General features: G+C 51.9%; 1 protein-coding gene across 2 annotated transcripts; it reads left to right on the top strand.

The window, feature by feature from the left end:
- The first annotated feature begins 248 nt into the window (after nt 1-248).
- Nucleotides 249-26,954, top strand: CRHR1 (corticotropin releasing hormone receptor 1). 2 transcript variants are annotated; one of them, XM_062622505.1, is made up of 13 exons: nt 249-560; nt 8,408-8,492; nt 16,637-16,756; nt 17,477-17,562; nt 18,436-18,542; nt 18,908-19,028; nt 19,267-19,420; nt 19,614-19,674; nt 20,491-20,563; nt 21,641-21,726; nt 23,284-23,419; nt 23,621-23,662; nt 24,706-26,954. In XM_062622505.1, the coding sequence occupies exons 1-13, from the start codon at nt 510-512 to the stop codon at nt 24,844-24,846; spliced, it is 1,263 nt and encodes a 420-aa protein (XP_062478489.1). In that variant the 5' UTR covers nt 249-509; the 3' UTR covers nt 24,847-26,954. The 2 variants fall into 2 exon arrangements, with proteins under 2 accessions (XP_062478489.1, XP_062478488.1); XM_062622504.1 differs by lacking the exons at nt 249-560; nt 8,408-8,492; nt 16,637-16,756; nt 17,477-17,562 and adding an exon at nt 18,233-18,339.
- Nucleotides 26,955-27,355: the final 401 nt, after the last annotated feature.

Raw genomic sequence — 27,355 nt, 5'->3', positions numbered from 1 at the left:
CCCCGAATACATAAACCCTCCTGCAAGCTGCAGCTCTTCGCATGGGAGTGTGGGGGGCAGAGAGGGCAGAGCCGGGTCCAGAGGGGTCCCTGGGCCCGTGGGAAGTTTCTGCTGCAAAAGATGCTGAGGGAGGAGGGACGGAAAAAGGGGGAAAGAATGAAATAACTTGAGTTGGAAGGCACTAGGGAGGTGGAGGAAGGAAAAGGGGAGGAGGAAGAGGAGGAGGGAGAGAGGGGGGAGTGGGATGTAGCGGGGAGGGATGTAGCCCATCGCCAGGCGAGCCGCAGGGTGGGAAGCCAAAGCACCGGCTCCGAGGGAGGTTATAAAAGGCAGGAGCTGGTGGCTGATGCCAAAGGTGCCCTCCCGCCCCCGAGCAGCTCCGCTGGGACCCGGACACGCTCCTTTGCACGGAGCCCCGAGGATTTTATCCCCGACGGCAGAAGGAGCCGAGCGGGAGCGGGACCGCTGCCAGCCATGCCCCTGGGAGCTGGGCGCAGCGGGAGCTAAGGATGGTGCCCAGCCTGCGTCCTGCCCTCCTCCTCCTCCTCCTCCTCCTGCAGGTAAGATGCTTTTGAGTCCTTATCTTCCAGCAGGGACCCTTCTGCCTCCCTCCCCATCGCCCCGCTGCACCCTGCACCGCTCCCTTCCTCCGCAGTGACTTTTCCTTTTCTTGGAAGGGAGGGAAAAGTAAAAGGAGAGCCCGGCACACAAAGGGCCCTGCGCGAATTCCTCCAGTCCAGGGGCTTGGCAAGAGCTGACAATGCCCCTAAACCAGCGGGGACACTCGGAGCCACATCCTCCCGAGCGCAGCACCTCCCCGGGAAACCGGTTCCCCTCAGGCTTCTGGGGAGTGATGGATCAGGACAACACAAAGCAGAGCCTAATTGTAACCCCCTTGATTGCTTTTCTAAAGGAACCTCTCCTTTCACTCCCCACCCTCAAAGCAGCAGACTTTCCTCTCTACACGGAGGAACTGGAGCCACTGCTAATTCTGCAGCTCTGCACAAAATGCAAATGCTTTGTCAGAAGCAATATCCCTCCTCCCGGAGGGCTCATCAAGAAAGGAAATGTTCCCGGCCCAAAGCATGTTCCAATCCTAAACCCTGGGGAAATGAGGAGATAAAAAGGTTTAAAGTGAAATCTGGGATGTTACTTGAACAAACCAGCAAAATGATCAGGTTTTTGGTTAAACTGCTGTGTCAAAGAAAGAAATCTCCCTGGCTCTCTGCAAAATGCTGTCTCAGTGGCCCAGTTGTGACTGCAGTTAGAACAGCAAAGGGTCAGCCCTTCCCGTAGCCTCCGTTGGGGTTTGTACCCCGCGGGCTGGTTTCTCATTGTGCATCGTGGTGGGAAGATCAGGGAGGAGGATTTGCTGCACGTTTGGGATAGGGAAGTTCTCACCTAATCAATGAGGGGAGCTGATGCGCACCAGGCGACCTCCTTGCCAAGTTGGTGCTGCTTTGAAAAGCTCTTCTTAGCAGCTCCTATAAAACAGGAATAGGGGTGTGCAGGAGCTCTTGCGCAGTTACAGCTCCAGGTTCGAGTTGTTTCTTGGTTCCAGTGTAAGAAACAAAGATGAGACAGGGCAGGATTCCCCCAGCCCAGATCCTCCTTGGCCAATATGTGGGACACTGCTGGCAAAGCCACGGACCCGGTGCAATAGGGGCAGGGTCTGAGACTGGGACAGCCACAAGAGCGTGACAGCTCCCAGTAGCTATTTATGTGAGCAAACTGTGCTAAAGCCCAAAGATGCTGGGACACGGCTTCCATCCTCAGGCTTGGGGGTCTCCTTACCATTCCGCAAGGGCAGTCTTCTTGTGAAGATGGGGCTTCCAGAGCTAAACCACTCCTGCATTGGAGCTGGGACCAGGAAGGGGTCTCAAAAGCAGCTCAAGCAAAGAGAAGTCTCTCCCAGCCATCTGCAGAAAGAAACCCAATCTACAAAGCACCCTTTTACAGCCTAATTATCAGGTTTTTTTCCTTATAAATATATATAAAAATATAAAATATAAAATTTATATATAAATATATATATTTATTCTCATAAATATATATAAAAAATAATTTCCTTTTCTTAGAAATACCTACATTCCAAATTCAGACCCTTTTCCAGCACAATCCCAACCCTTTCCTCAGGACCATGAAACTCCAGCCTTAAGTGAGCATATCCCTGCAGCTAGGGGTACCCACAGCAGCATCCAGCGCGCATCCCTGCACCTCCAAGGGAGAGCTCAGCCCTGGGCTGGCATAGCTAAGGTATTCCTCATGCATCTGGCCAGCAGCTCCAGTTTAGCACTGATTTATCCATCTTGCCTTGCTGGGTAGGCCTCCTGAGGGGTCAGGCAGGCAGACCAGGAGGCAGGGAACCAAACTTGCTGCAAAATGCTCTCTGGCACCCTGCAAGTCATTTAAAGAAACTGAAGAAATTCTTAGGAAGGAAACAGTTCACCTGCAGCTTTGACAGGAACTGGTGACATTTCTGGGGCTGCTAAAAAGTGATTGCAAAAGCATTTTATGTAGAAAGCAGAGTTTGATGCTGGGGGTGGGGTAGTTTTCTCTTTTCCTTATCAGCTTCAACAGCATTAAGCCCTAAAACCAGCCCACTACCCCTCCACTGCTCAAAACCTTGTATAAGATGTAGAGCTGCAGTAGCAGCTGACCCTGGGGATCTCTTCCGCTCCTCACTTTCCTTAAAAGCTGGAGTTGGTTCAGTGTGTATGAAATCATCCCCGTGGTTTCACATCTCCAATGAAGGAGTGAATGGAAATGGCACAGCCTGTTCCCAGAATAGCTGCTCCATCACCATAGGATGAATACACAGAGATACGACGAGAGTCGCCTGCACAGCCAGCTCAACCCTGCCCTCAAACACAGCTCTGCTCACCATAACTTTGTTGTGAGCAGCGAGCTCGAGCTGAGCTCTGAGCCTGCAGCATTTGCAGAGGCTGCATCTCTGGGTTTATCCTGGTGAGCAGTATTTGGACCCAAAGGGAAGCATGAATCACTAGCATAGGTTTCCCTCAACAAACAGAGCCCAGGAGCCCTTGTCCAACACTTGAGAGCTGTCACTCATGAGCGGGTGGCTCTTTCTGAAGATGGTGTAACATACCCAGAGGCCCATCTGTTGTTTTTCCTCTTCCCCTAGCTGTATTTTGAGCTAATAGAAGAGACCCTCCCTCTCTGCAGTGTCCTGCTGTGATTCACCCACCCAGAGCGAGCGCCTCCATTCAAATGGCAGAGGCAAAGGGTGCTACAGCCCTCCTTCCACCCCCAAATCCTGTACTATTCACCCTAGAAAGGCATTGGCAGATGCAGCTTTGGTGTAGCCAAGCTTTCCCGAGCTGTGAATGCAGATCAACTGAGGGAAAGGTGAATTAAACAAGTGGATGTTTAGCCCAGGACATGACCCTGAAAAGGTGATGGGTAAAGGAGGGGTCTTGGGGCAGCCGAGATGTGGGTCTTGGGAGGCAAGAAACAAATCTGCAAGGCCAGAATGAAAGTGAATGTGTCACATGGACAGGCTGCAGGGTGGTTTAATACAAGCACCTTAGGAAACAGCCCTCCCCTGTGCTTGTGTCCATCACTCCAGCTCCTCTTCAGCAGCCTTTGCTCTGGATGCAGAGGAGCCACTTGGATTCTGCCCCTTCCCCTTGTTTGTGCCTTTAGCTTCCATTATCAAAATGCCATTATTCTTTTGTTCACCTGTCCCCAAAAATCCGTACCCCTTCTGACAGAGAAATAAAAACAAAATTATTTATGGCAAGTGAGAGAGATGAGAGCTTGATCCAGGAAAACCTTTCATTGCTCCTAAATCAGGTTTTACAGGGCATTCGTTTAGCCCTCACAGATATCCTTTTGTTAGGGTCTGCATCCAAAACGCTCAGAGAGAGATCCAATGAGAATAAATACACCAAAGCCTCTGTCTACACACTATGGGGTTGACCCTCTAACATGGCTAAGTTCTCACTGCCTGCTCTTCCCCCCGAGGAGCATCAGCCAGAAAACCCCTGCCATGGTTCTTGCCTTGAGTCTTATTCTGCTGCCTGTGCTTTGCCTTGATGCCTTGATACTAGGCAGGGCTTCAGACGTGGCTTTGCACGAGAGCAAGGGAAGGAGCAATGAGGTGCTTGTTGGTAAAGCAGGGGTCTCAGAGAAACCGGGAGCTTAAGGCATGGCAAAGCAGGTCACTGTCAGGGCTAAGGGGTTGTGGAGCAGGTCCTTCATGGGCCAGATGATCCCTGGGGGGTTCATTTGTGGCCTGGACATGGGATGGGACTTATCCAAGTGAAAGCCCTCGAGGCAGAGGTGGTGAGAAGCTCACCAGCTGAGGAGTGGGTGCCTGGGAATTGGAGGAGACGAGGGCAAAGGGATCTATCAGAGCAGAGTGAAGGCAGGAGACTGGGAGGGCTGGAGGCTCCCTGGCCCCCTCCAAACACATATGAGGGGACAACTCTATGAGGCTTTTCAAGGCCACCTCCAGCCTCTGGCTGCGGTGCTGGCAAGATGTGCTGCTCCCTGCCCTGTGCTGCTGATGTTGCTCTGCCACCACCGGCTGTCATCCAGCTCTTCCAGCATTCACTGTATTTAACACCCAAAGTCTGGGACCTTTTCCTGCAGGCTCAGGGCCAAGAGAAGTCTCCATCCCAGCCCAACACCCCAGGGAACCGCAGCAAGAGTCAAGGGCAGAGATTGTGCTCAGCCTGTGTATCCCAGGAGGTCTTTCTTCTTCCAGCCAAGCTGGGGAATAGAATTGATGGGGATACAGGTCCTGCTGGCCAGGGTGACTCCAGGGTGGCTGGTGCTGATCACCCTCCCAGGGAGGTCTCAGTGGCCACCACCACCCATCGCTCCCGCTGACTTCTCCAGCTTTTGCGCCTCGCACCGCTTCATCCCTCTAATCCCATCCTAATCCTGCTCTCCAATTACAGCCTGCTCAGCAATGGGAAACCCAAGCCCCATTTTAGGTTGTTAATTAGGCTATGAGCCGTCTATCTCACTGCTCAGAGCTGTCAGCCCTTCCTGCCATGCAGATCTGATCTTGTTTGAGGCACTAAGATAACCACGGGGGGAGAAGCCTGTCTCTGGGTAGCGCGGTGAGGGGGGTTGATGGTTGGCTTGGATGTGAATATATTAATTAATATCTATGGATTGCTTTGGAGAGGGAAAGCACTGCAGGGGGACATTAATTCCTAATGGTTATTAATTGAATCTTGCTGCTGGGTCAGTGGTAGGTCACAGAGACTGACTCTGTGTGTGTGTGATTTAGCTGCACACACGCACCCATACCAGCAGTGAGAGCCTCCTTAGGCCAAAGACACTGTCTGAGCCTGCTGTGCTGCATCTCCTGGTCCAGGGGATCTCATGGGCACAGGGAATGGCTCCAGAAAACCCAGTCACATTGCATCAGGACAGAGGTAGTGGGTGCAGATGGGAGCAACCTGCCCACATGGTGCAGCACAACCTGAGTGACCTTGGGCAAGTGGTACTCAGTGCCTCAGTTTCCCTTCTGGGACAGCCTTGATTTGCGGGTGGTGCGACACTGACTGCAGCTGGTGTTTGCTGTGGGGGGGATGCAGTAAGCAGTGGCTCAGCATCATGGTTTTGGTGCCTTGAGACGTGCAGTGAGGGTCAGCGTGCGCCAGGGTTGACCCAGCACCATCAACATCTGACACAGTGCCTCCCTGTGTGTAAAACACAGATGTTAGCAGAGCCTGGAAGGGAGCTCAGGAAACAGCAGTGGAGACATTGGTGGCTCCTGATGGAGGAGAAGCTGCTGCCAGTGTGGGGCCTCATGGGGCCCGTGCAGCTCCCAGCAGAACTGTCATCCCCATAGGAGCAACTGACCCCTATGCAAAGCATCTGCTTCTAGAAGAGCAGATTGCTTCCTTCCCCGTGCAGCTGAACCCTCAGCTGAAGCTCTCCAGGATCCTGGCAGTCACAGAAGTGCTGTTCACTGCAGAGCATGATTTGCCATAGCCTATGTCAAAGCAGGGCTGGGAGGGCAGAGGGACACGGCCGTTCTCTGGCCCAAGCATGACCCACTGCTGTTTCAGGGCTGTTGAGGCATGTTTGGCTCGGCTGGGACCTGCTGGGCACCATGTGGCATCTTAGGGCAGGGATGCTCTGGCATGAGAAGCTCTTCAAGGACGGAGCTTTGACCTGTTCTCTCTGCAAAGCTTTGGGAGGGGTTGAAGCAACCCACAAAAGGCAAAACAGATGGGAGCCCATTGTCAGGGTACCAGATCAGGGTGCTTTTGGCTGGTGCAAATGCACATGCAGCTGCCACGTTCCCCACCTTATCCCCCTCGAGCTGACTGATGGGAGCAGGAAAGATCCTCTGCCTGTCAAGAGCATTGGCCACATTGCAGTGAGACAAGGCTCAGAGCCTGGTAACAAAAAGCTGTTAGGGTTTTGGGTTTGTTCTGGTTTAGGGAACCTATTTTTTTCCTCCTTTCTGTCTTTCTTCCTTCTGTAGCTGTTTCAGCTCATTTAGAAAGCCTGCAAAGAGCCAGGGACTGACTGCACTACATCCATACACCCCTCTATCTGTAGCTTGGTTCATGTTGCTTGCTCAGTGCCAAGACCTCTCCCTGTGTCTGGAAGGAGAACAGGCACTGCCAGGCTGGAGCAGGCTGTGATTGGGAGGAACACATCCAGTTAACACTTGAGAGCCTGTTCAGGGCTGCAAACCACCCCAGCCCCTGTTGGGAGGAACTCTTGTCCATGCAGGTCGAGCAGGCACCATCAATAGGCATCAACACAGAGGGGAGCCGACCCTGCTACACCTCACTTGGCCCGTGGATGGAGTTTAGGTGGCCTTAGCTTTTAGCAAAGGGACCCAGGAGGTGCCCATCTCCTGCAGGACCAGCAGAACAGGAGCTCAATGCAGTGCCTGCACTCGGGGCAGGGTTTTGCTGCCAGATCCCCTGTGCCATCTGGAGCAGTCATAACAAGGAAACTATTCTCAGCTCCATTTCTATGTCTGCCTGACATCTCTCTTGCTGTCAAAACCAGCTTCCCAAGGCAGTAAATAGTTGTTTGCAAAAGAGCAAGTGGGTGCTGAGCTTGTCTGTGTCTGCATAAATCCTTCTAATGCTTTGGTAAGGCACAGGGGACTGCTAGGTGTGCCAGCAAGATCAGCCAGTGTTGAAACAGCTAAAGGGCAAGAGAAGGACCATTTTCCCCCCACCCAGAGCAGTTTAGAAGGTAAACGACACTCGGAAAGGGAGATCAGGCTCTAGGGACCAGCCTAGTGGGGAAGGCGGAGGTTGTTGTTCATTGCATTGGCTCAACACAGGATGGTGTCAGAACGCATCACCCTGGGGAGCTGGGAGCTTGCTCACAAGTGGAGGATGCTGCAGCCTTTCCTGCCTCCAAACTCGGGTCTGAGTTTCCCAAGAGATCTGTATACGGTTGCATACTGGGCCATGGATCTGCTGTTCAGTTGGCAGCCAGCGCTCCTCCAAGGGGTTTGGTCAGTCCTTGCAGGGCAGGTTTGGGGTGGAAGAAGTGGATTTAGCGTCATCCACTATCAGCACTCACCCCTTGAGCATTAGGGATCAGCCCATCACCTACCTCTGAGCTGGAGGAGAAAGAGCGTGGAAACTGTGTTCCACAAAGCATCAGGTCCCTTCCTTGCCCCATCTGCCTCCCTGGTGCACCTTGGGTCTGGCAGCCCCATCCCTCTGCACCTTCCACTTGCAGTTGCCTTCCTCAGCTTTAGTTTCCCCAAGCTCTTGCAAAGATAAGGTCACTCAGCAGTAGCTTTTCCAAAGTAGCTCCCAAAGGTGACAGAGTTGTTGGAGCTGCAGAGCCACCAGGGAGCTGCTCTGGAGGAGGGATGCAATAGATCCTGGTCAGTGCTTCCCAATGCAATGGGGATGTCAGTGTTTGCAGACAAGTCTTTTTCCCTAAAGAAAGGCTTTAGCCAGAGCCTGTGGATGAGATCTCCTTAAGGATGTGTATTAACATCTCCCCACTGACAGCTTACAAGGCTGTGATTTTAATAAGGTATTGAAAATCTGAGCATGGTGTCAGGCTCATCATGTTTCCCCCTGTCTGCTCTCAGGATTCAAAGATGCTAAAGCTAAAAGTGTTGATTAAATTGCTAAGGAGCAGAAGCTCCGCAACCCAGCAGGGGCTGTGCAGGGCTGAACTGTGCTTTGCTGAGGGGGATATTTGGGACATGAGAGGATTTGTGAGTGGAAAACAGAGCAGAGAGCATCAGCCCCATGGCCCCAGGATGGATAACCCAGCCTGCAAAAGGGCCCACCGTTCAGCTCTGCAGGGCAACATCCACCAAGATGGACGAGCTCAAACCCTGCTATGTCCAAGGGGGTATTGTGGGCTGGGGAAGTGGCATATCTCACATGTAACCCTCCCTGTCATCTGCTCTCTTCCCGTGCAGGCATTTCTCCTCTGGGATAGCCCAGTTGCTGCCTCCATCCAAGAGCAGTACTGTGAGAGCCTGACGCCTGTCACCAACCACACGGGTGAGTGTCCTGCATCCCATCCCACCCCAGGCATCCCCTGGGGACCCCAATGGCAGGGGTGGGTAACAGAGGGTGTAGGGGTGTCTATGGAGCATCTGGGGATGTGGCCACGGCACGGCCAGCTCAGCCAAGTTAGGTGAGACCAGCAGGGTCACGGGCAGCTCACTCCTATTCCACACCCATGCATGGGTTTGCATCCAGCTGGATCAGACCCAAGTTTTGTGCCAAAACTGGCATTTGGCCTATATTCAATCAGATCATCTCAGCAGTGAGAGGTCTGGTTTAGTGACAGGGGTTTGGGAAGGGAAGGTGGTTAAGGGAGAGGACAAAGAGACAATTCCCCCCCCAGCTCAGGGCTGCTGCAGAGTTCATTTTCCCATGATTGAATGAAGCACAGAGCAGGCACCAAGTAATTGCCCAGCTCACTCCGGTCCCTGCTGCACAGAGCAGCTCTCTCCTTCAGGGTGATGGATGGCCATGGAGGCCCGGCACTGACGGATGGCTGCCCGCCACCCAGCTCCATTAACAGCAGCATTAAAAACCCCTTCTTCATAATCACAGCTTGGCACCAACTGGTTCAATGCTTGGCCAAGCCCAGGCCACCGTGGCCCTGCAAAGAGCATCCCCAGCCCAAGGAATGGAGGCAGAAAGCCAAGGGAGAGCAAGGCTGCCAGTGGAAATGTGTCCCTGGCATGGTGCAGAGGGGAAACCTGGTCATCACTCATGTGGTTTGCTCCCTGAAGGTTTCATCACTCTGCTTGGCAAGGTGGTTGTCCCTGGCCATGTTAGGCTGTGATAAACGGTATTTGTTTCCTTCTTACTCACGTCCCTGGGTGCAACATGTGGCCAGCTCTATGGACTCTGACCCCCAGAAGCACCTTGTGATGCAAGGGAGGAGAATTTCTGCCTTGGCTTTGCTGATGGATATACCCTGCAATTGCTGCCACGCTCAAGCAGTGAGTGCTGCTTCCTGCAAGGTTTTGCCTTTGCTCAGTAGGGACTTATTAGCATGGATCCAAGCAGGATTTAGTGCAGTGCCCATCACCCTGGGACAGCCTGACAACATGCCAGGCTTCACATTTCCAGTGTCTCAATGCATCTGACCTGTCATCCCTGTATAACTTGTTCAGTCGGGGTAGGGCTGGCACGTGTGAGAGCCACTTCCAGCTTGAGGAAGGGGCCTCCATCAGGAGGCAAAGATGAAACTAATTGTCTCATGTCTGCTGCTTGGTAAGTGCAGCTCAGCACCAGCCTTCGTCCTTGGGGTCCATTTAAGCCCTGCCTGACTCATGCAGTGGTTCCTAGGGAGGGATATTTACAAAACTGGAAAGTTGGTTTCGAGGCTATTTAACATGGGGAGTCGTTAGGATGGTGCTAATGAGAATTGCAGCGGGGCCATGAGGCTTCATTTGTTGATTTCTGCACAGCCCTTGGGAAGTGGCGCATGCTGACAACATGAGCCCAGTGCTTCTCCAGCATGGCACTCGACTGGGCATCAGTGAGATGGACCAAGGAGGCCTGTGTGCAGCATCCCTCCTCCAAACGACAGCCCAGTGTGAGCTCTCCTCCTCTCTTGGGTCACCTTCATTATTTAACCTCACATTGTTTAATGAGAACGCATGGACAGGGATATCAAGCAAACCCTCATCCAGGAAGAGGAGCAGCTGAGCCCCACAGATCTCCCTTGTCCTGTCCTCTTATCAGCATTGATTTATCTGTCTTCCTCTCAGTACACTGTCCCCAGTGCAGGGCAATGTCTCTTGGCATTGATGTTTGAACCTCATATTTTAAGTGTGCCTCAAAAATACCTCTCAGTGAATCATAGGATAAAATCATGGAATCAACCAGGTTGGAAAAGACCATTAAGATCAAGTCCAACCATTCCCCAGACTGCCAAGGCCACCACTAACCCATGGCACTCAGGGCCTTGCCTACATGGTGTGTGAACACTTCCAGGGACAGTGATACCCCTGGGCAGCCTGTTCCAATGCCTGAGCACCCTCTGGGGCAGGAATTGTTCCTCAGCTCCATCTAAACCTCCCCTGGTGCAGCTTGAGGCCGTTTCCTCTTGTCCCATCCCTTGTTCCTTGGGAGGAGAGACCTACCCTCATCTCATGAATCCCTGATTCTGGTCAGTCCTGGGACACAGGGGCATCCACACACTGTTGGCCACTCCATCAGAAAGGCTGCTTTCCTTAGGAGCAGGGAATATTTTCTCCTCCAGGCAGAAACCATAGCTGGACTTGAGGTCACTGTGCTGCATCAGGAAAGTCAGGTCAGCTGCAACCCCAGACATCTGGAACCCAGAAATTCCCAGGTTAGGCTTGAAATGAATGCAGCAAGGATCAGCATCCCTTGTCCAGGGGGGATAGGTGCATATCCCAAGGGCTCCAAGATTGCCTCAGAGGGTGAATTTGTCTTCCTGATGATTTCAGCTCCCCAGGGTCCATGCACAGCTGCTTCTCGCCTCACCCTGCTGCAAAGCCCATCAAGGAGGTACAAGGTCACTTCACCCATCAGGGCCAAGCATCCCTGGGCAGCTGCAGGACCGCTTCCTACCGTGACACTTCCCTGGGGAAGAAAGGGGGAATCTGAGCAGATGAAAAGCCTCTTCCTAATTAATAGATGAGGCTTTCCCAAAGCAGCCCAGCGGAAAGCACTCAAGCCAAGTGAGCTGGGAGTGCTCCCAGGATTGTTTTACCTTTTGTAGCACTCAACCATCAGCCAAGGAGTTGGCACCCAATTGCCAATAGCCCCGGCTGGTCCTGGCTGCACGATTCACTCCTTTAAGCTGTTAAAGTGTTATCACAATAAATGGCTATCCTTAACCTTGTGTGTGTGCTGAGGAGAGAGTACAGCCGATTCCTTCCCAGGAAAGAAAAGTTTCCTGCCGCTGCAAGCTCACCTAAGCAAAGGGAAATGACACAAAAGCTGGGCAGAACTGAACAGAAAGATCTCTCTTTCGTTAACTGGAGGTTTTATTTCAAGGAGGAAATGGGAGCGTAGCTTTGTGTTTAAATAAAGCAAATCAAATTGGTCCGAGTATAGCAAAACCCTGTGGCTGAGAAGCACAGCATGCCCAAAAGTGTTTTCTTCACAGGCACTTCATCAGCCAGGTTTGGGAACACATTTCACAGCAGGTGACAGTTTGACCAGAGACAACAACATCAGCATCTCTTTTCTCTTCAGCCTTCTTGGCATCTTTTCCACTGTGGCAGAAACAGTAATAAAGGGGCTGAGCAGGGGGTAGAGAGGCAGCAATGAGTCCTGGCAGGGACATTAAAAGCAGTGATACTGAGGCTTGGGAACCAAAAAATGTGAGCTCACCTATATGGAAAATCATAGTGGTTTAAGTGTATACTCACATTGATAAAACCATCCAGCTCCATCATCTAGGAAACACGGATGTCAATAGAAACTTGCTTATATTCATAGATTTTATTGTAGTGGAGGAGGTGATGAGGTTTTCTGGTTGAAACCAGTATCCTGGCACGTCTCAGCAGCTACAGCAGTTGAACTGGACTTTGGACTGGATGCAGTAAAATCACAGCCAGCCACTTTGTTCATTTGTAGCCAGGCTAGAAGTCTTTGCTAGGTAATCTCTGCCAGTGAGGGATTACGCTTCTTTGCTTACCCACCAGCAAAGCCCAACAGATATCAGGGAATAAAACACTTTCTGCAGCCTTTGATAATAACAACTCCAAACACTCTTTCCAGGAGATCAAGATATGACCCAAACCCATCCCACTACATTAGATATTCAGTAAACACATGCTCAACAGAAGCATTGATCAGTCTTAAGTGACAACACTGAGCAAATGCATCAGAAACCCATTGCAGAAGCTAGGTTTGATGCCTCTTATTTATTCTTTTCCAGAACAGCAGCAAAGACCCAAGGGACAGCAGATGCTGGTGAATAGCAACAAGCTGAAAATTCATTACAAAGACACTTTGCCATCATAGTACTTAATTAGCCTGTGTAATTATTTTACATTGATGATCATGGAACTTGAATGCTTGGGAAGGATTGCTTGGGATTTTTTAAGGACTGGACTCTTACAAGGAGAAATAGAAACATCCAGTGCCACTGAAAGCAGTGCTGAAAGTAGGATGTGAGTAAGGATCTATGTAGACACAACCACAGTTGCTCCCATTGAGTGCCAATCCTGACTCAGAGGGAAGGCAAGCAGCTCCACCACCCCAATTTCAACCCCATATTAACACAAATTGTCCCTCAGTGCCATTTCCCCCAATGCTTCAAGGCGTTACTCAAGCATTTATTACTTGAGCATCTCCACGGCTGGGATTGAGCCACCCCTCCTTGGCCTTGAAATAAAAGTATCCTCCCAAAAAGCCCCTGTTATAGGGTACTAAGGTGTGAAACAGCTCCTTGCGCTCCACCAGCGTGGTGGAACTGCCCAGAAGGGACAAATGACCTTTTGCAGGCTGGCTACAGTGAGTACATTTTGATTAGATGTGGAGGTGAAGCCCTGATTACCAAATGCAAGTGCTGCAGCAGCTCCTGAAGGAGCCTCGGGCTTCACCCTGCTCAAGAGGCAGCAGCAATGCAGTCACTGAGGACTTCAAGGCTGGCCAGAAATGACTGTGGTTGAGGAAGAGCTCAGAACAGGGAGGGATATGAGCTAACAGCCTTCCAAGACACCTTCGATACATAACCCCATCACCCCCAGCCATGGGAACAAGCCTGTGATGCAGATTTCCATCATCCCTCCTGGCCCCTTTGCATTGCATGAGGGGATAAGGACACCACTCTTCAAGCAGCCTCAGTGTTGCTGGGGGCACAGCAAGCTAGGATGCAGCACTGGTGCATAGCTGTGCCCAGTGTGAGGTGAGGACATGTTTACCAGCATGGTTATATCAGCACAACCTTGGCGTTAGTCCTCTTCATGCCATCCTAGCAATGGTTTGATGGTGTTTCCTGGCACCAGCTCAAGAGCACTGGGTGGTGCTGGCCCAGGATAGGCATGCTCCATCCTCTTTAAATTTGCTCAAAATCCTTTGGCAGATTAGCTGGGACTGGAGAGCTTTACCCTGCCAGGCTCACACGGCTGCATGGCTTTAGCTTGGAGCCATCTCGATGGCCCCTGTGAGTGGTGGAAGCAAGATGGAGCAAGATGCTTTGTATAAACAGGAGGGATACTGCTATAGTTATCCCAAGACAGCTACTGTCATACAGTTGTCTCAGTCTCTGGATAGGCACTTTTCATCTTCAGAAGAAAGGAAATGCTTTATATTGCTTCAAAGCAGCACAACCCAAAGGAAACAGGGTGAGAAGGGATTTGAGTGACTTCCCCAGTGCCACACTCCCCGTCTCAAAGCAGGGCCAGCTCTTTCCTACCCCAAATGTCATGTTTCCATGCAGGAAGGAGCCAAATCGTGGGGATTAGTTGCACATAGGAAATACATTGACCTTTCTTGCTGTAAAGCTGCAAAGACCAAAACCGTCTGTGCAGCAAACGGTGCTGAGAAGGCTGGAGCAGACGTCTGCAGAACCTGGGAGAATAATCCCCCTGTAAACACGGATGGGCCACAAAGCAGATATGAAAGCATTTAGCACTGATACATATCATTTCCATGCTAAACAGTGCCGGGAGCCATGTGCCACTGGGGAGCAGCTGGAGCAGAGGGTTGTGCTGGGCGAATGGGACATGGAAGCTCTCCCGGCACTCTTTGCCTTCACTGTTTTACTTAACCCTTCCCCAGCAGGAGGGGTTTTTTCTTCCCTATATGCTGGAGAGAGCAGAAAGAGCAGCATCTGCTTTTCTTCATCAAGTATTTCTCAGGGTGAGCCAGGGAAACATCTTCCAGTCACCCATAGGTTACAAACCAGTGGGATAGACCTCAAAATGCTGCCTACAGCAGTGCTGGAGCAAAGCCCCCTGTGCAGTGTGAAGTCCTAGGGACCTCCTACATCCCTCAAGCCTGAGCATCAGCCCACACCACAGCCCCAGCCTATGGGACATGGAGGGGACCGAGCTCCTGGTGATGCTGCTCCACCTTCACTTCGTGTCCTTGCCATGGTGGGACTGCAAGACACATCCACTTGGTTTGTCATCTAATGGGTGTCCATAGTGCTTTAATGGGAGTGCCAAGCAGCATTTAACCAAGTGCCTTGGAGAAACGTGGAGATGTTAAATCCAGACTTGAGTATATGGGTAACAGAACAATGCTCCCTTTGTGTGACCACAGCATCTCCATGAATCTGTCTTGGGTTTGGTTATTAATGGCATTGTCATGGCTTGGTTTTACTATCGCAGAGAACTGCTGCTGCCACTCTGGTTCTGCTCACTTTTCATTACTGAGGCCTCCTGCTTGCCCTCCCTGAGCAATCTGCATCTGGGCCCCAGCACAGCCCCTGGGATGCGAGAGGGAAACTGAGGCATGAGAGGATGGGTTAAAGATGGAGTTTGTTCTCAGCCCCACCACTCCCAGGGTGGGTTTTTGGTGACTGCTCTGAGCATTAGCCCTGTGCAGGCATCCTTCTTCTGTGCTGGGTTATTCCAAGTGGAGCTTTTCCTATTCCAGCTGTTCAAGCAAGCTTCTCACTTGGGTGGATTCTCAAGTGGCTAATAGGGAGAGCACTGGCAATTTAACTTTGTGCTTAGCTGAAGCAGTTACCCGTTGCCTTTTCTTTACCTGGATGAATATTATAATAAAATAATTTAACACTTAATAAAGAAATAAAATTTTAAACTGAGACTTCATTCTCTGTGACCCTCTATTTCTCCGTCAGATTTGGGTCAAAACAACTGAAGAGCTTAACAAATGCTAATGGATGCAGATAGGCTCAAACAAGCACCCTACGCATGATTAAATGCACCTTGTTCCCTAAGAAATGCAGGCTTAAAACAGTTAAATTGAAGGTTGCTGCAGCAACCCTCCACATTAACAAAGCTAAAAGCAAAGGTCATAGTTAAAATTAATTTCTTACTACAAGCTATGGAAAGCAGGAGGTAGCACTCACCACGCTCGGATGCTTCCCCAGCTCGGGAGCCGTTTTCCATTACAAAGATGTTTAAAGAAATCCCTCCTTTTCTCTGCACTGGAAATTTGATTTGAGAACAGCCCAAGAAACCAAATCTGCAGATAACTATGAAAACCATCACATTAATAACAGCATTGTTCTGTTCAGTCACTCCTCTGTCAGCTCTCTCCATAGGAAGTTTGGGGAAAGGCATCCAAATAGCACCTAAGATTCCATGTGGAGGGGAAACGCTGTGTTCTCGCACCCTGAGAGCTGTGAACTGGGAGGGTTTTGTCTTAGGAAATGACAGCAGCACAAACACCTTTGGTTCAGTGGTTTGCACTGATCTCTGCCCCTTCCAGGTTGTGCTGCCCATCCATCTGCTGCCTGCCAAGGGTTGTATTCTATAGATATTACAGCCATTGTACTTCCTACCTCACTTTGAGATGGAGCTAGGACGTATTTAGCTGCAGTACGTGTTGGTCTAAATATACACAAATCAGACATAAAAAAGCCTGCAATCTGGCCTACCTAATGCCTACATTAGCACACTGGTGTAGCTGCAAAAAGCACACAAGTCCTGCTCGAAAACTGAAATAGCAGCAGCAGACTTGGAGTATTCTTTGAGGGGAAGGCTGGAAGAGACCAATGGGAGCAGTGAGGAAGGAGAGCTTGCAGCCAGGAGGTGTAAGAGGGTTGGAGGGGCTCTGAGGAGCTTCCCACCAGGACCAGGCTGGTCATCAGGTGGCATCACTAGGTAAGAATAAAACCTGACTTCTTGTTGGCTGTTGTGGGTCTGGATGCCAAAAGTCATGGTTGAAGAAAGGAGCAGGGCTGGAACACCAGAGCCAGGGAGCCCCAGGCCAACTTAGGAAACCAGGTTAGAAAACCACCTTGTACTAGAATTGAGCTTAAGCCAGGTGCTCAGACAGGACTAGGGCAATAGCCATTATCAGGATGGATCAACCAGCCCTTGGGAGCCTTGTCACAGCCCACATTTGGTGTCTATCATGAAGCTCTTCTGGGCACTGAGCTTGCAGGGACCCATCAGCTCAACCAGAACTGCAGCCCCAGCTCTCCAGGCAAACCTTGGCCCTTCGACGGCCTGGAGGTGGCCCACAGTGGACCATAGACCTCTAATAACCGACTTTCCCTACAGGTCCCCAGTGCAATGCCTCAGTAGACCTCATCGGCACGTGTTGGCCCCGGAGCGCAGTGGGACAGTTGGTGGCTCGACCCTGCCCTGAATACTTCTATGGCGTGCGGTACAACACCACAAGTAAGAGGAGCAGCACCAGTGGGGACACGGTGGATGAGGGATGGGGATGTGCATCAGCCCCACGTGCATCAGGGGCTGTGGGGCATGAGTGATGCTACATCTTTGGGTACAGAGCTCACTGGGGTCTCTGTGGGATCCACCATAAAAGCGCTCTCATACCCTTAATTCCAGGGAGGGTGGTTGCACAGCAGCAGCTTTATAAGCAGGTCCTCCCAGACATGAGAAGGGGGAGAATGCTGGCTCCTTGGGGGCCATAGAATCATAGAATCCCAGACTGGTTTGGGTTGAAGGGACCTTAAAGCTCCTCCAGCTCCAACCCCTGCCACGGGCAGGGACACCTTCCACTAGAGCAGCTTGCTCCAAGCCCCTGTGTCCAACCTGGCCTTGAACACTGCCAGGGATGGGGAGGCCACAGCTTCCTTGGGCCAAGGGGAAGAGGAGTGAGCCTGCCCTGCTGTTGGAGATGGCATAGAGGTCTACAACCATTCCCATCCCTGACCCATTGTCCTGAAGAGGCTCAGGATCTCTTCTGTTAATGCACTGCTGGCATCTCCCCACTGCTGATGCTAATCAGACTTGTAAGCAAGGCACCATCTGAGCTGGCTTCAAAGCCAGGGGACTTGATGCCAGTGACCCCTGCATCAGTGACAATCATCAGGTGACATCTTTGTACCCATCCCCACGCACTGTTTACCCTTCAGTGGGCACCCTCTCTTTCAGACAATGGCTACAGGGAATGCCTCGCTAACGGGAGCTGGGCAGCACGGGTCAACTATTCCCAGTGCCAGGAGATCCTCAGTGAAGAGGTAGGACCTTGGTAGTCCCTTGGCTGGTCTCTCAGCAATGGGGTGAGGAACAGACAATGGGGTTTTGAAAGGCAACAGCATCCACATCAGGAACAGCCCAAGGGAGATGTGGGGTGGGTGTGCGGCAGCAGATATAAGGTTGCAACCCCATCCCTCCCTGCTGGCAGTGACGTAAAGATGTTTAGGAAGCTGAAAGGGACAAAACAGATGCTGAGCAAAAATTACGTACTCCTGAGTCGGTCAAGCTACCCCTCAGAGTAAAGGAGAAGAGATACAGGCTGTTCATTTGCAGTTGATCCCATCTCTGGTATTTAAGATGCTGATAACTCTTGCCAGGAATGGTTTTCTCACCAAGTTAATTGCTAATTCCCAGGCTGGATGAGTGCCTAACAGCAGGAGCAATCCATTAATCTAATTATCACTCACACCTTCCTGCTCCCTCTGCCCAAATTCATCCCAGCCTCTCATACCCCCAGGGCAATGGGGAATGAACTGAGACATCAGATGTCACATTGCTGCTGAGCTCGCCTGAATTACAGCAGGATTTCCCCAGATGATGGGTTGGGGATGTCCCAGCAATGAGCAAGGGGAATGTAGGGAATGTAGAGACAGCAACCATGAGCTTCCCTGGCTCATGGACAGGAGAGGCACCAACCTTGTCCTTTGCAGGGCAAGGTTGGTGCCTCTCCTGTCCATGTAAGCCCCATCCAACCGGCCCCTTCTCCACTGTCCTGGCATGTGCTTGGCTCCAGTTGCTTTCTGAAAAGGACCCAAAACGTGTGGTGCAGTTCTCAGAGGTGATGTGTTGGAGGAGGTGAGTTTGTGCTGGTACCCGGGGCTGCTGCTGACCCCCTCCCCATCTCCCCTCACCAGAAGAAGAGCAAGCTGCACTACCACATTGCTGTCATCATCAACTACCTGGGGCACTGTGTCTCGCTGGGGGCCCTCCTCGTGGCCTTCGTCCTCTTCATGCGCCTGCGGTGAGTGGTCTGACCTGCTGCCATGTCCCTAAAGGGTGAACAAGCCCATAGAGGTCACTTCATAGCCCTTGGGTTGGGGATGGATCCATCCCCTGCATTTTGTCATGTCCTCTCCCATGGCCATTGCTCTCCAGTCTGGAGAGATGATGCCTATCCCGGGGTTATTTCTCCCTTGCTGCCTTTAAAGCTCTTGGTTATGGAGGCATCCCTGGTGCCTTCCACCTCTGGACCTTGGTCCTGCCCATCTCACCCAGAGCATGGTCCCAGCAGCTCACCCTTGGTCTCCCAACAAAGACATTCAGCTCCACAAACAGCCCTGACCCCCCAGACACCCACTGCATTCTGATGTCCCCCCCCTTCCCCAGGAGCATCCGGTGCCTGAGGAACATCATCCACTGGAACCTCATCACAGCCTTCATCCTACGCAATGCAACGTGGTTCGTGGTGCAGCTCACGATGAACCCAGAGGTGCATGAGAGCAATGTGGTAGGTGCAGCTCAGTGGGGCAGCCAGTTTGATCCCAGCCCTTTGCAGCTGGAGTGTGTGTGGAGCTTGAGCATCCTAAAGATTGAGGGTCTAACTAGCTGCTGTTGGCTGGAGGATAGCACTGGCTTATGATACACAAGGGTTCAATTGCTCTGCTGTGCTCTGTGATCAGTTTTATCACTACAACACAGAACCCTGCTCTTTACCCTCCCTGTCTCCTCCTAATCCCCCTTGGCAGGTCTGGTGCCGCTTGGTCACTGCTGCCTACAATTACTTCCATGTCACCAACTTCTTCTGGATGTTTGGTGAGGGCTGCTACCTGCACACAGCCATCGTGCTCACCTACTCCACAGACAAGCTCCGCAAATGGATGTTCATCTGCATCGGCTGGTGTAAGTACCAGGAGTCACCTCCCGTGATGCCCACCTCTATCCTCCACCTCTCCTTGCACTCAAAGCGCTGCTAAAAGGCTGCCAGGAGCAGGAGGATGGGATTTGCATGGCGACATGAGAGAACATCCCTGTTACAGCAGGGATTTGTGGCAATGCTCTACCCCTGAATGTTCCTCTGTGTGTTCCTCTGCAGGTATCCCCTTCCCCATCATCGTTGCCTGGGCCATCGGGAAGCTGTACTACGACAATGAGAAGTGAGCCTGATCGCTCTCATTCCCCATTCTCCTTTCTATCCCAGCTGCAGTGGCAGGCATGGTTCCTGCCTAGAAGGGCTGACATGAGGCGGAATACATGGAAAGGGTGGGAGGAAAAAAAGGACAATGTTCTTCTTTCTTCCATCACACCTTCAGGCTCTGTGCCACATGAGCCCTGCCTGCAGCTGCCTAGTGCTGCATTTTATCCTTCAAAGGACAAATGAGATTTTGAAGGCAGGGGAAAAGGCCAGATTAAGCCAGAGCTCCTACAATGTATTTGCTAAATGGAGCTGGGATTTAATCTACCAGCAGAGATAAAAAGTACCACCACCTGAGCCATTTTCTCAGAGACTTGCTAATGGAAGTCTTAACAGGCACCTGAGAGTTCATCACTGGGTTTAAGCTAAAAGGAGCCCATGGAGATGAATGGCAACTTGCCTTGTTTTTCAGGGCTGGTTTTACCCCTGACTCCCAGAGCCTTGTGCTACACACACAGGCACAGCACTGATATAACAAAACCAAACAAGGTGCTCCCAGGAGCTTCCCCAGGGATCGCTGGGGACAGAGCCAACTTGGACATGTGCATGTGTAAGGTTGTCCCTGCTTCTCTTACAATAGCCACTTCCCACATCCATATGGGGCCCAAAAACACCCTCACAAGCCCCCTGTACCTCCACCTTTGGGGGGAAACTATTCCATAGTGGCTACAGCCATTCACATTGTGCATTCACCCTATAGTGACTTACCGAGATTGTGCAAATCCAGGTCACTCCCGCTGCTGGCTTGTTCCCAGCACTGCTTGTCCTTGCCTTGCAGGTGCTGGTTTGGGAAGAGAGCAGGAGTTTATACAGACTACATTTACCAAGGCCCCATGATTCTGGTGCTTCTGGTAAGAGCAAAGTGGCCTTGCTTGCTAAATAGAGGGTCCTTCCTGTCTGCACATGGGATAAGGCTGTTCCTGAGCAGGGTCTTGCTGCAGATGGATCTGCAAGCCCAGCTCCCCTCACCCAGACTGCATCTTAAGCAAATTTGGGCACCTAACCCACAGTAAGAAATAGCATGCATGAATCCTGCTGGCTTGAGATGGGTTAGAAAGGGAGACATCACTCTGATAAGGATGCTCCTGTCAGCAGACCCACACATGCAGCACTAAGTGCTTCCTGGCAACATCCCTGCCCTGGCACTATTTGGGTGCAGGTGGCTGCTTTGCCAGGCATTTGCAGAAGCCTGGGCACTTCATTCCTTGATCCACATCACCTTTCTCCTGGCCCTTGGCTGAGCAGCGGTGCTTGAACCAGTGCTCAGATGGAGCATCATTTGCTGGGGCTTTGCCCCTTTGGGAAGGGACAAAGAAGAGCAGTGATGGCAAGTCACAAGCAGCAGTGCCAGGGGTCCAACATGCATTTGCAGGAGGAAAGATGTGCACAAAGACCCATGACTTTTCCTCCCTCCTTGCCCAATGCTGAGAAACCCCAAGGGAGTATTAATCAGCAGCACCAAGCAGCTGCAGTGAATAATTGATCCTGCTCCTCATTTCCCAGCCCATCAGGTAGCCAGGCCACTTCTAATTGGTGGCAATTGAGCTCAGCTCCCAGTGCCACCTTCCCATGCCCTCATTTAGCAGGTCAGCAGCCAGGAGAGCATCCAAGCTTGCTGTGACAGCAGCCGCTCTCCTAAAACCCCTTCAGCTGCATATATTCCTCCTCCACACGTTTTCACCTTCAGCCCTTTCTCTAACACTTGCCCTTCTTCTTCAGTCTCCTGGTGTGCCCTTGGCCTTCATCAAACCCCTAAACCTTAGAGCTAAGGTGCTCTAAAAACATCCAATGTCTTGTTCCAGTGCATGGAAGGCAGTAGATGAGGTTCAAGAGGAAACATTCCCATTTCCCCTGGCTCAGCCTCTGCTGAGGAATTGGGAGGGAACCTTAGGGGAGGAGACACTAACCAGGAGCCCTTTTCCTTCCAGATCAACTTCATCTTTCTCTTCAACATCGTCCGAATCCTCATGACAAAGCTCCGAGCTTCAACCACGTCGGAGACCATCCAGTACAGGTAAGAGCATGAGTGACCCTGCAGAAAACAGACCCATGCGTTAGCATGACTGGGAGGAACAAGAACAGCCTCATCAAGTATCAAGGCACAGAGAGACATCTAAGAGCTCCTCAAATGCTTTTTGGAGGCACGTGGCCATCGCATCTGGGGTTGTTCAGAAATCCTGGGCAGTGATGGAGAACACGGATGGATATATCTGCCTCTGGGAGCTGTTGGGAGTGGAGTCTCTGTACAAAACCCTGTTCTGGTGGGACCCCACCAGGTCACCGGGTTCAGAGCTGCAAATCCTGGCGCAAACGTGAGAATTAAATCTCTGCTTGAGAGCAAAGCAAAGGCGGAGGAAGGAGCAATGAATCAATGTCAGCCCAAACACCTCCTCACGAAGCAGTGCGGGGAAGGCAGCACACTTGGCAGCACCGGGCAGTAAGATTTAACCCTTCCCTGCTCTGGAATATCTGGGAGATGCCTGGTCAGATCAGTTCTCCAGAGCACCCAGACCTGGAGATGACACCTTGGTCTTCATCAGTGCTTCTCTCCATTTCATTTCATTTTGGGGGCAGGAATCAGGGAATCTCACTGTGCGCAGGTTTGGGGCGGAAGGTGGCTTTTTCAGCTGAGCATGGAAAAATTCAGATGCAGTCACTAGGGAAAAGCCAGCTTTCCTCATCGTGGGGTGTTGAGCTGGGATGAATGATTCAACAAAGATAAGGGTTATTGGAAGAGGCAGGTTGGCCTCAGAGTCTTGAGAGACTTTTGAGTTCTCAAATCAGTTATCAAGTGTGCAGACTGCTTGAACCAGGCAAGGGACAGCCCCTGGGGGACTCCTGCTCACCTTGGATGGTGGCTTTTGGTTAAAAGCCGATAGATCCCCGGCTATCATAGCTGCTGCCTTGGAGAAGCTGCAGCAGTGCATGTGCTGTCCCATACTTTGCCAGCCTGAAGGTGCTCATGCCCTGTGGCTCTCCTCTAGGTCAGTGATGCAGAACAGGTCCCAAGCACTGTCCTTGCCCACCCCTACCAGGGGTGACTTTCCTGCATTCAGCTAATGTTGGAATCTATCCATTCACAGGATCTTTAAGCAAAAGCTTGACTCAGCATTTTCTTGTTCCTTAATCCGAGTGGATGAGATGCCAAGCCCCAATCCATCCCACGCGCTCCTGTATAAGCACTATGACTTTTCAGAAACCACACTTGTAATCTCATCAAGAAAAGATATCAAATTAATTAGCACCGTTTCTCATAAACCCATGCTGAAGTGTGTGAATTATTTCATCCTCTTTAATTCCTTTTTAATCGATCCTCCAAGCAGCCAAGCAATCATTTCATGCCAGCTCAAGGTCAGGCCTCCACTCTGCACTGCCCTTTTCTGGATGGAGCAACCACAGTAGGTGTCCAGTGCTCAAACCAGCCCAAGTCACTTGGGGGGTCACATTAGAAAACAGCTCAGTGCTGCTCCATCCTCCCCAGACCCAGACAGACCAGTCCCAGCCATGCTGGTGCTGAATCCTTGCTCCTAGGGCTGCACTGCAGCAGCTCAGGTCAATGTTTTTCCTCCAGGAAAGCAGTCAAGGCCACGCTGGTGTTGCTGCCCTTGCTGGGGATCACCTACATGCTCTTCTTTGTCAACCCGGGGGAGGATGAGATCTCCAGGATCGTCTTCATCTACTTCAACTCCTTTCTGGAGTCCTTCCAGGTATGGTCCTCAGCACAAGCTTCCATCCCCGTTCCCCACCAAGGGATGTGGAGGAGCCCATCCTTGCTGATGCCTCACCCCGCTTCTGCCACCTCCCCAAACCAGACACCCCCAAACCTCAGGGCTGTTCCAAAGCTCCTGAGCCTGCGGGTGCCCTCTGACCACAGCTCCACAGCGACCCTGTTGCTTGTCTCCTTCCAGGGCTTCTTCGTCTCTGTCTTCTACTGCTTCCTGAACAGCGAGGTGAGCACCAGGGGCTGGGGGTGCTCAGGGGGGTCCTCACTATTCCTTGCAAACAGACACATGTGGGTGCCTGGCACCTGGACAACAGCAATTCCCAGGCTCTGACCCAAAACGCAGACAGCAGAAAGCAGGAGGTGAGGGTAGAGGTTGATCCTGAGCTTTTTCCTCTGCTTCTTCCCAAATGCTCTTGTACCTTCGCTGGTTCAGGAGAGTTTGCTCCAGACAAGCTTGCTTTGTTACCAAATCATGTATAACTGATGCAGGAGAAGAAGGGACAGGACCAGGACTATCAGGTGGCTGCTGCTCGCATCACTCCCCACCCCTTGCAGCATCCAGTGCAGCACATAAGAAGCTGCAGAGCTCCTGCTCAGATTCATTTCTCCCTCTTGTTTCAGTTTTGAGTTCAGAGACACCTTTGTTTAGATTCATCTCTCTTTGCAGCTGCAACAGCTGCTTTTCACCAGCATCACATCAAACAAGGCTGGGCGCCCTGGGAGGTGACAGGGGCTCCCATGGCCCTCCCTGCCTCGGAACCAGGTTTTGGTAGCATTTTTTAATAGAATCATGGAATCAGCTGGGTTGGAAAAGACCATTAAGATCAAGTCCAACCATTCCCCAGCACTGCCAAGGCCACCACTGCCCCATGGCACTGAGGCCTCATCTCCACTGGGTGTGAACCCTTGCAGGGCCAGTGACTGCAGCCCTGCCCTGGGCAGCCTGTTCCAATGCCTGAGCACCCTCTGGGGCAGGAATTGTTCCTCAGCTCCATCTAAACCTGCCCTGGTGCAGCTTGAGGCCGGTTCCTCTTGTCCCATCCCTTGTTCCTTGGGAGCAGAGCCCAGCCCCTCCTGGCTCCATCCTCCTTCAGGCAGTTGTAGGCAGCGATCAGGTCCCCCTGAGCCTTCTCCAGACTGAACCCCCCAGGTCCCTCAGCCGTTCCTCCTCAGACTTTGGTTGAAAGACTGAGGATGGCTGGTGCCCATGCGCAGCTTCTGAGAGCTGTGCAGGGATTGACTGTCCCCTCCTGCGTCTCGTCCCCGCAGGTCCGATCGGCTGTACGGAAGCGGTGGCACCGGTGGCAGGACAAGCACTCCATCCGTGCCCGTGTGGCTCGGGCCATGTCCATCCCCACCTCCCCAACCCGTGTCAGCTTCCACAGCATCAAGCAGTCCACGGCCGTCTGAGCCAGGAGCGAGGTTCCAGACAGGATGAGGAGCTGGTGTCCGTGCTGTGAGGGACCCTGACATGGCACAGCACAGGAGCCGGGTCCTGCTGCACCCACTGCAGCAGAGGGTGCATTAACTCGCTGTGGGAAACCCTACAGAGGCTCCTGCCCTATTCACTGGGGCAGACCTGTAGGATAGGACAGCTGAGAGGCTGCTTTGTCACCTCCCTGGCAGCGGTGTGACCTGCTGGGTGGCAGAAGGAGCCAGAGAAGCCTGGAGAGGTTGCAGCAGCCACCCTGTGTGCGCTGCCCCGTGTCCCATCGTTGTCATAGCTTTGAGGTGACAGGACACCAGGACCTTGTTGGGACAGCCTATGAGGCTGGTCCTTGGGAAGCTGGGTCAGCCTTCTAGGGGGAGGCTGTTGGGAAGGGGCATAACCCTCTGCGGGGAGTTCAAAGCCCTCTGAGTTGACATGGGATGGGTGGATGGAGAGCCCTGGATGGATTGCTTTATGTGGCTGTGGTTTTGTACCACTGGGGTTATCTGAGCCCTTCTCCTGCTCCTTGCTGCATCCCCAGGATGTCCTGTAACTGCTGTTTGGTCTGGCCAGGTCATTTCTCATCTCAATACCAAGGATCTGAGGCAGAGCAGTGGGGTGGGAGAGGGGAGGGAACAATGCAGGGTGCAGGGATGGATGCCAGGGGCTCTGAACAGCCACATGGAGGGGGGTAGGTCTGAAGGGAGGCATAAGGTTTAGGTTATCCTTTGGCCCACCTTGCCTAGATGGATCTATAGGTCTTTGCAAAGCCCCTGACCCTGTGCCCATGTCTGGAGGGTGGAAAAGTCAGGAAGAACAGCAGCGAAGAGGTGCTTGAGCTCCCCAGAGGCAGCTACCACAGGGACATGGCTTTGCTCCCCTCCTCCCTGCCCTGATCTCACCCATGCTCAGTGCCAAAGCTGCTCCTTGCTCTCATGCAGGGGATGGGGCCAAATCATTCCTGCGCAGGGTTAAGTGCCTTGGAGGAGCAGCAGCCTCCCTCCCCGTGCTGGGGACATCACCACATCTCCCGTGCAGCTGCCAAGCCCCTGATGTCCTGTTTCATGTGGTCACCCAAAGCAGCTCAGCAGAGAGGTCCATGAGAGGTGGAGCCACATGAGGTTTGGGGATGCTCGGGCAGGAAGATGGTGACAGAGGGGTTATGGACCGAGTCTGCTCTCTGCATCCCAGGGATGTTGCCTGGTTTTGTACAAATCCCTTCATGTTCCTGTGCCTCAGTTTCCCTGCTGTAAAGAACAGACCTAAGTGTTTCCTGCCCTAGGGAGAGTTGAGCATTTGGGAATTGTCGTGGTCTGAGATTTCCTCAGGATACACCGCCAGAAAGGAATAAAATCTTCCTCTTCTTATAGGAGACACAGGCAAAAACCTTCAGTTCTCTCTTTAAGCATTTCAGAAGCTCAATAGTTTGTAGCAAATTCCTCCCATTTCCCTCCCACTGGGATTTCCTCCTTGCATGTCAATGGTGCAGCCAAAACCAGAACTACCCCATTGCCCCTGGTAACACACTGGGAGCTTCAGCAGCTCCCTGTATGACACAGTGACCACAACAAGGACCATCACCTGTACATGGGGCAGGTTTTCATCCTTGTACAAGCTCATCCATCACCAACAGTCCCAGAAACTGCCCCTTATTCAATATATGGGTGAGAAAAAGACCCCCAGAGTTATTCAATGGGAAAACTGGGAGCTCCCACTGCTGATGCTCTACAAGGAGCAGATTTGGGTGTCCCCACTGTGGGCCAGTTTGATTAACAAAGATCTACTGGCTACAGAGGAGGGGAAATGCCCAGGGAGCTTGTTTTCATCTGTACAAGTGATGTTACCAAAAAAGGGATGTGCTTCACCTTCAATTTGGATTTTCCTAAAGCGGTGTCATTTTGGGTGGAAAAGAAGATGGAAAATGCAAAACCAAAGAAAGAAATTCAACCAGAAGCATCTGTGTTCGCATCCCTGGTTTTTCCTTCTGTTGGTGGTCTCTTCTGACTGATATGACTTTGCTTTGTGTAGCTGGAGAAATGTGTGTATTCTCAGCCTGGTTTGATTAAAGTTACTTCGATTCCTCTCACAAGGGCTTTTGGAGCATGTTTATCATTTGGAAAACACAACCCCAGCATGGGCTCTCCCCACTTCCCATGGGAGCATCTCCATGGTGCACTGGGACCAGCATCCTACTGGCCAGAGGCACTAGGGGCAGCTGGTGGTTTCTTGTCTCCTCTCTACTCCAAGTCTACATGCCCATAGCATGATACCATGAGGGTACCAAGACCACCTCATCTAAAGGGGGATGAGGAGCACCCTATGTGGGTCTCCCATTTAAGTACCATCAGGGTTAGAGAAACTCCTCTGTTTCCTGTGACGCTCCCTCTCGCCAGCTGAGCAAAGGCAGAATAAAGCTGTAATGTGCTTCCCAGCAGGAGGGAGGGCCAATTAAACTCGACTTTCATTCCATCCATCAATATTTACGAGGGA

Source organism: Pezoporus occidentalis, unplaced genomic scaffold, assembly GCF_034315485.1.
Source record: "Pezoporus occidentalis ecotype Australia unplaced genomic scaffold, CSIRO_AGI_Poc_V1 ctg242, whole genome shotgun sequence".
Taxonomy (NCBI): domain Eukaryota; kingdom Metazoa; phylum Chordata; class Aves; order Psittaciformes; family Psittacidae; genus Pezoporus; species Pezoporus occidentalis.
Note: the sequence above shows the minus strand (reverse complement) of the source record. Positions and strands in the feature narration are given on the sequence as shown.

Excerpts from the sequence above, each read along its gene's own strand:
- CRHR1 (XM_062622505.1), top strand. The coding sequence starts at position 510 with ATGGTGCCCAGCCTGCGTCCTGCCCTCCTCCTCCTCCTCCTCCTCCTG. Across the intron at positions 23,420-23,620 it reads CCTTTCTGGAGTCCTTCCAG|GGCTTCTTCGTCTCTGTCTT; the intron begins GTATGGTCCTCA and ends GTCTCCTTCCAG. Across the intron at positions 23,663-24,705 it reads ACTGCTTCCTGAACAGCGAG|GTCCGATCGGCTGTACGGAA; the intron begins GTGAGCACCAGG and ends TCGTCCCCGCAG.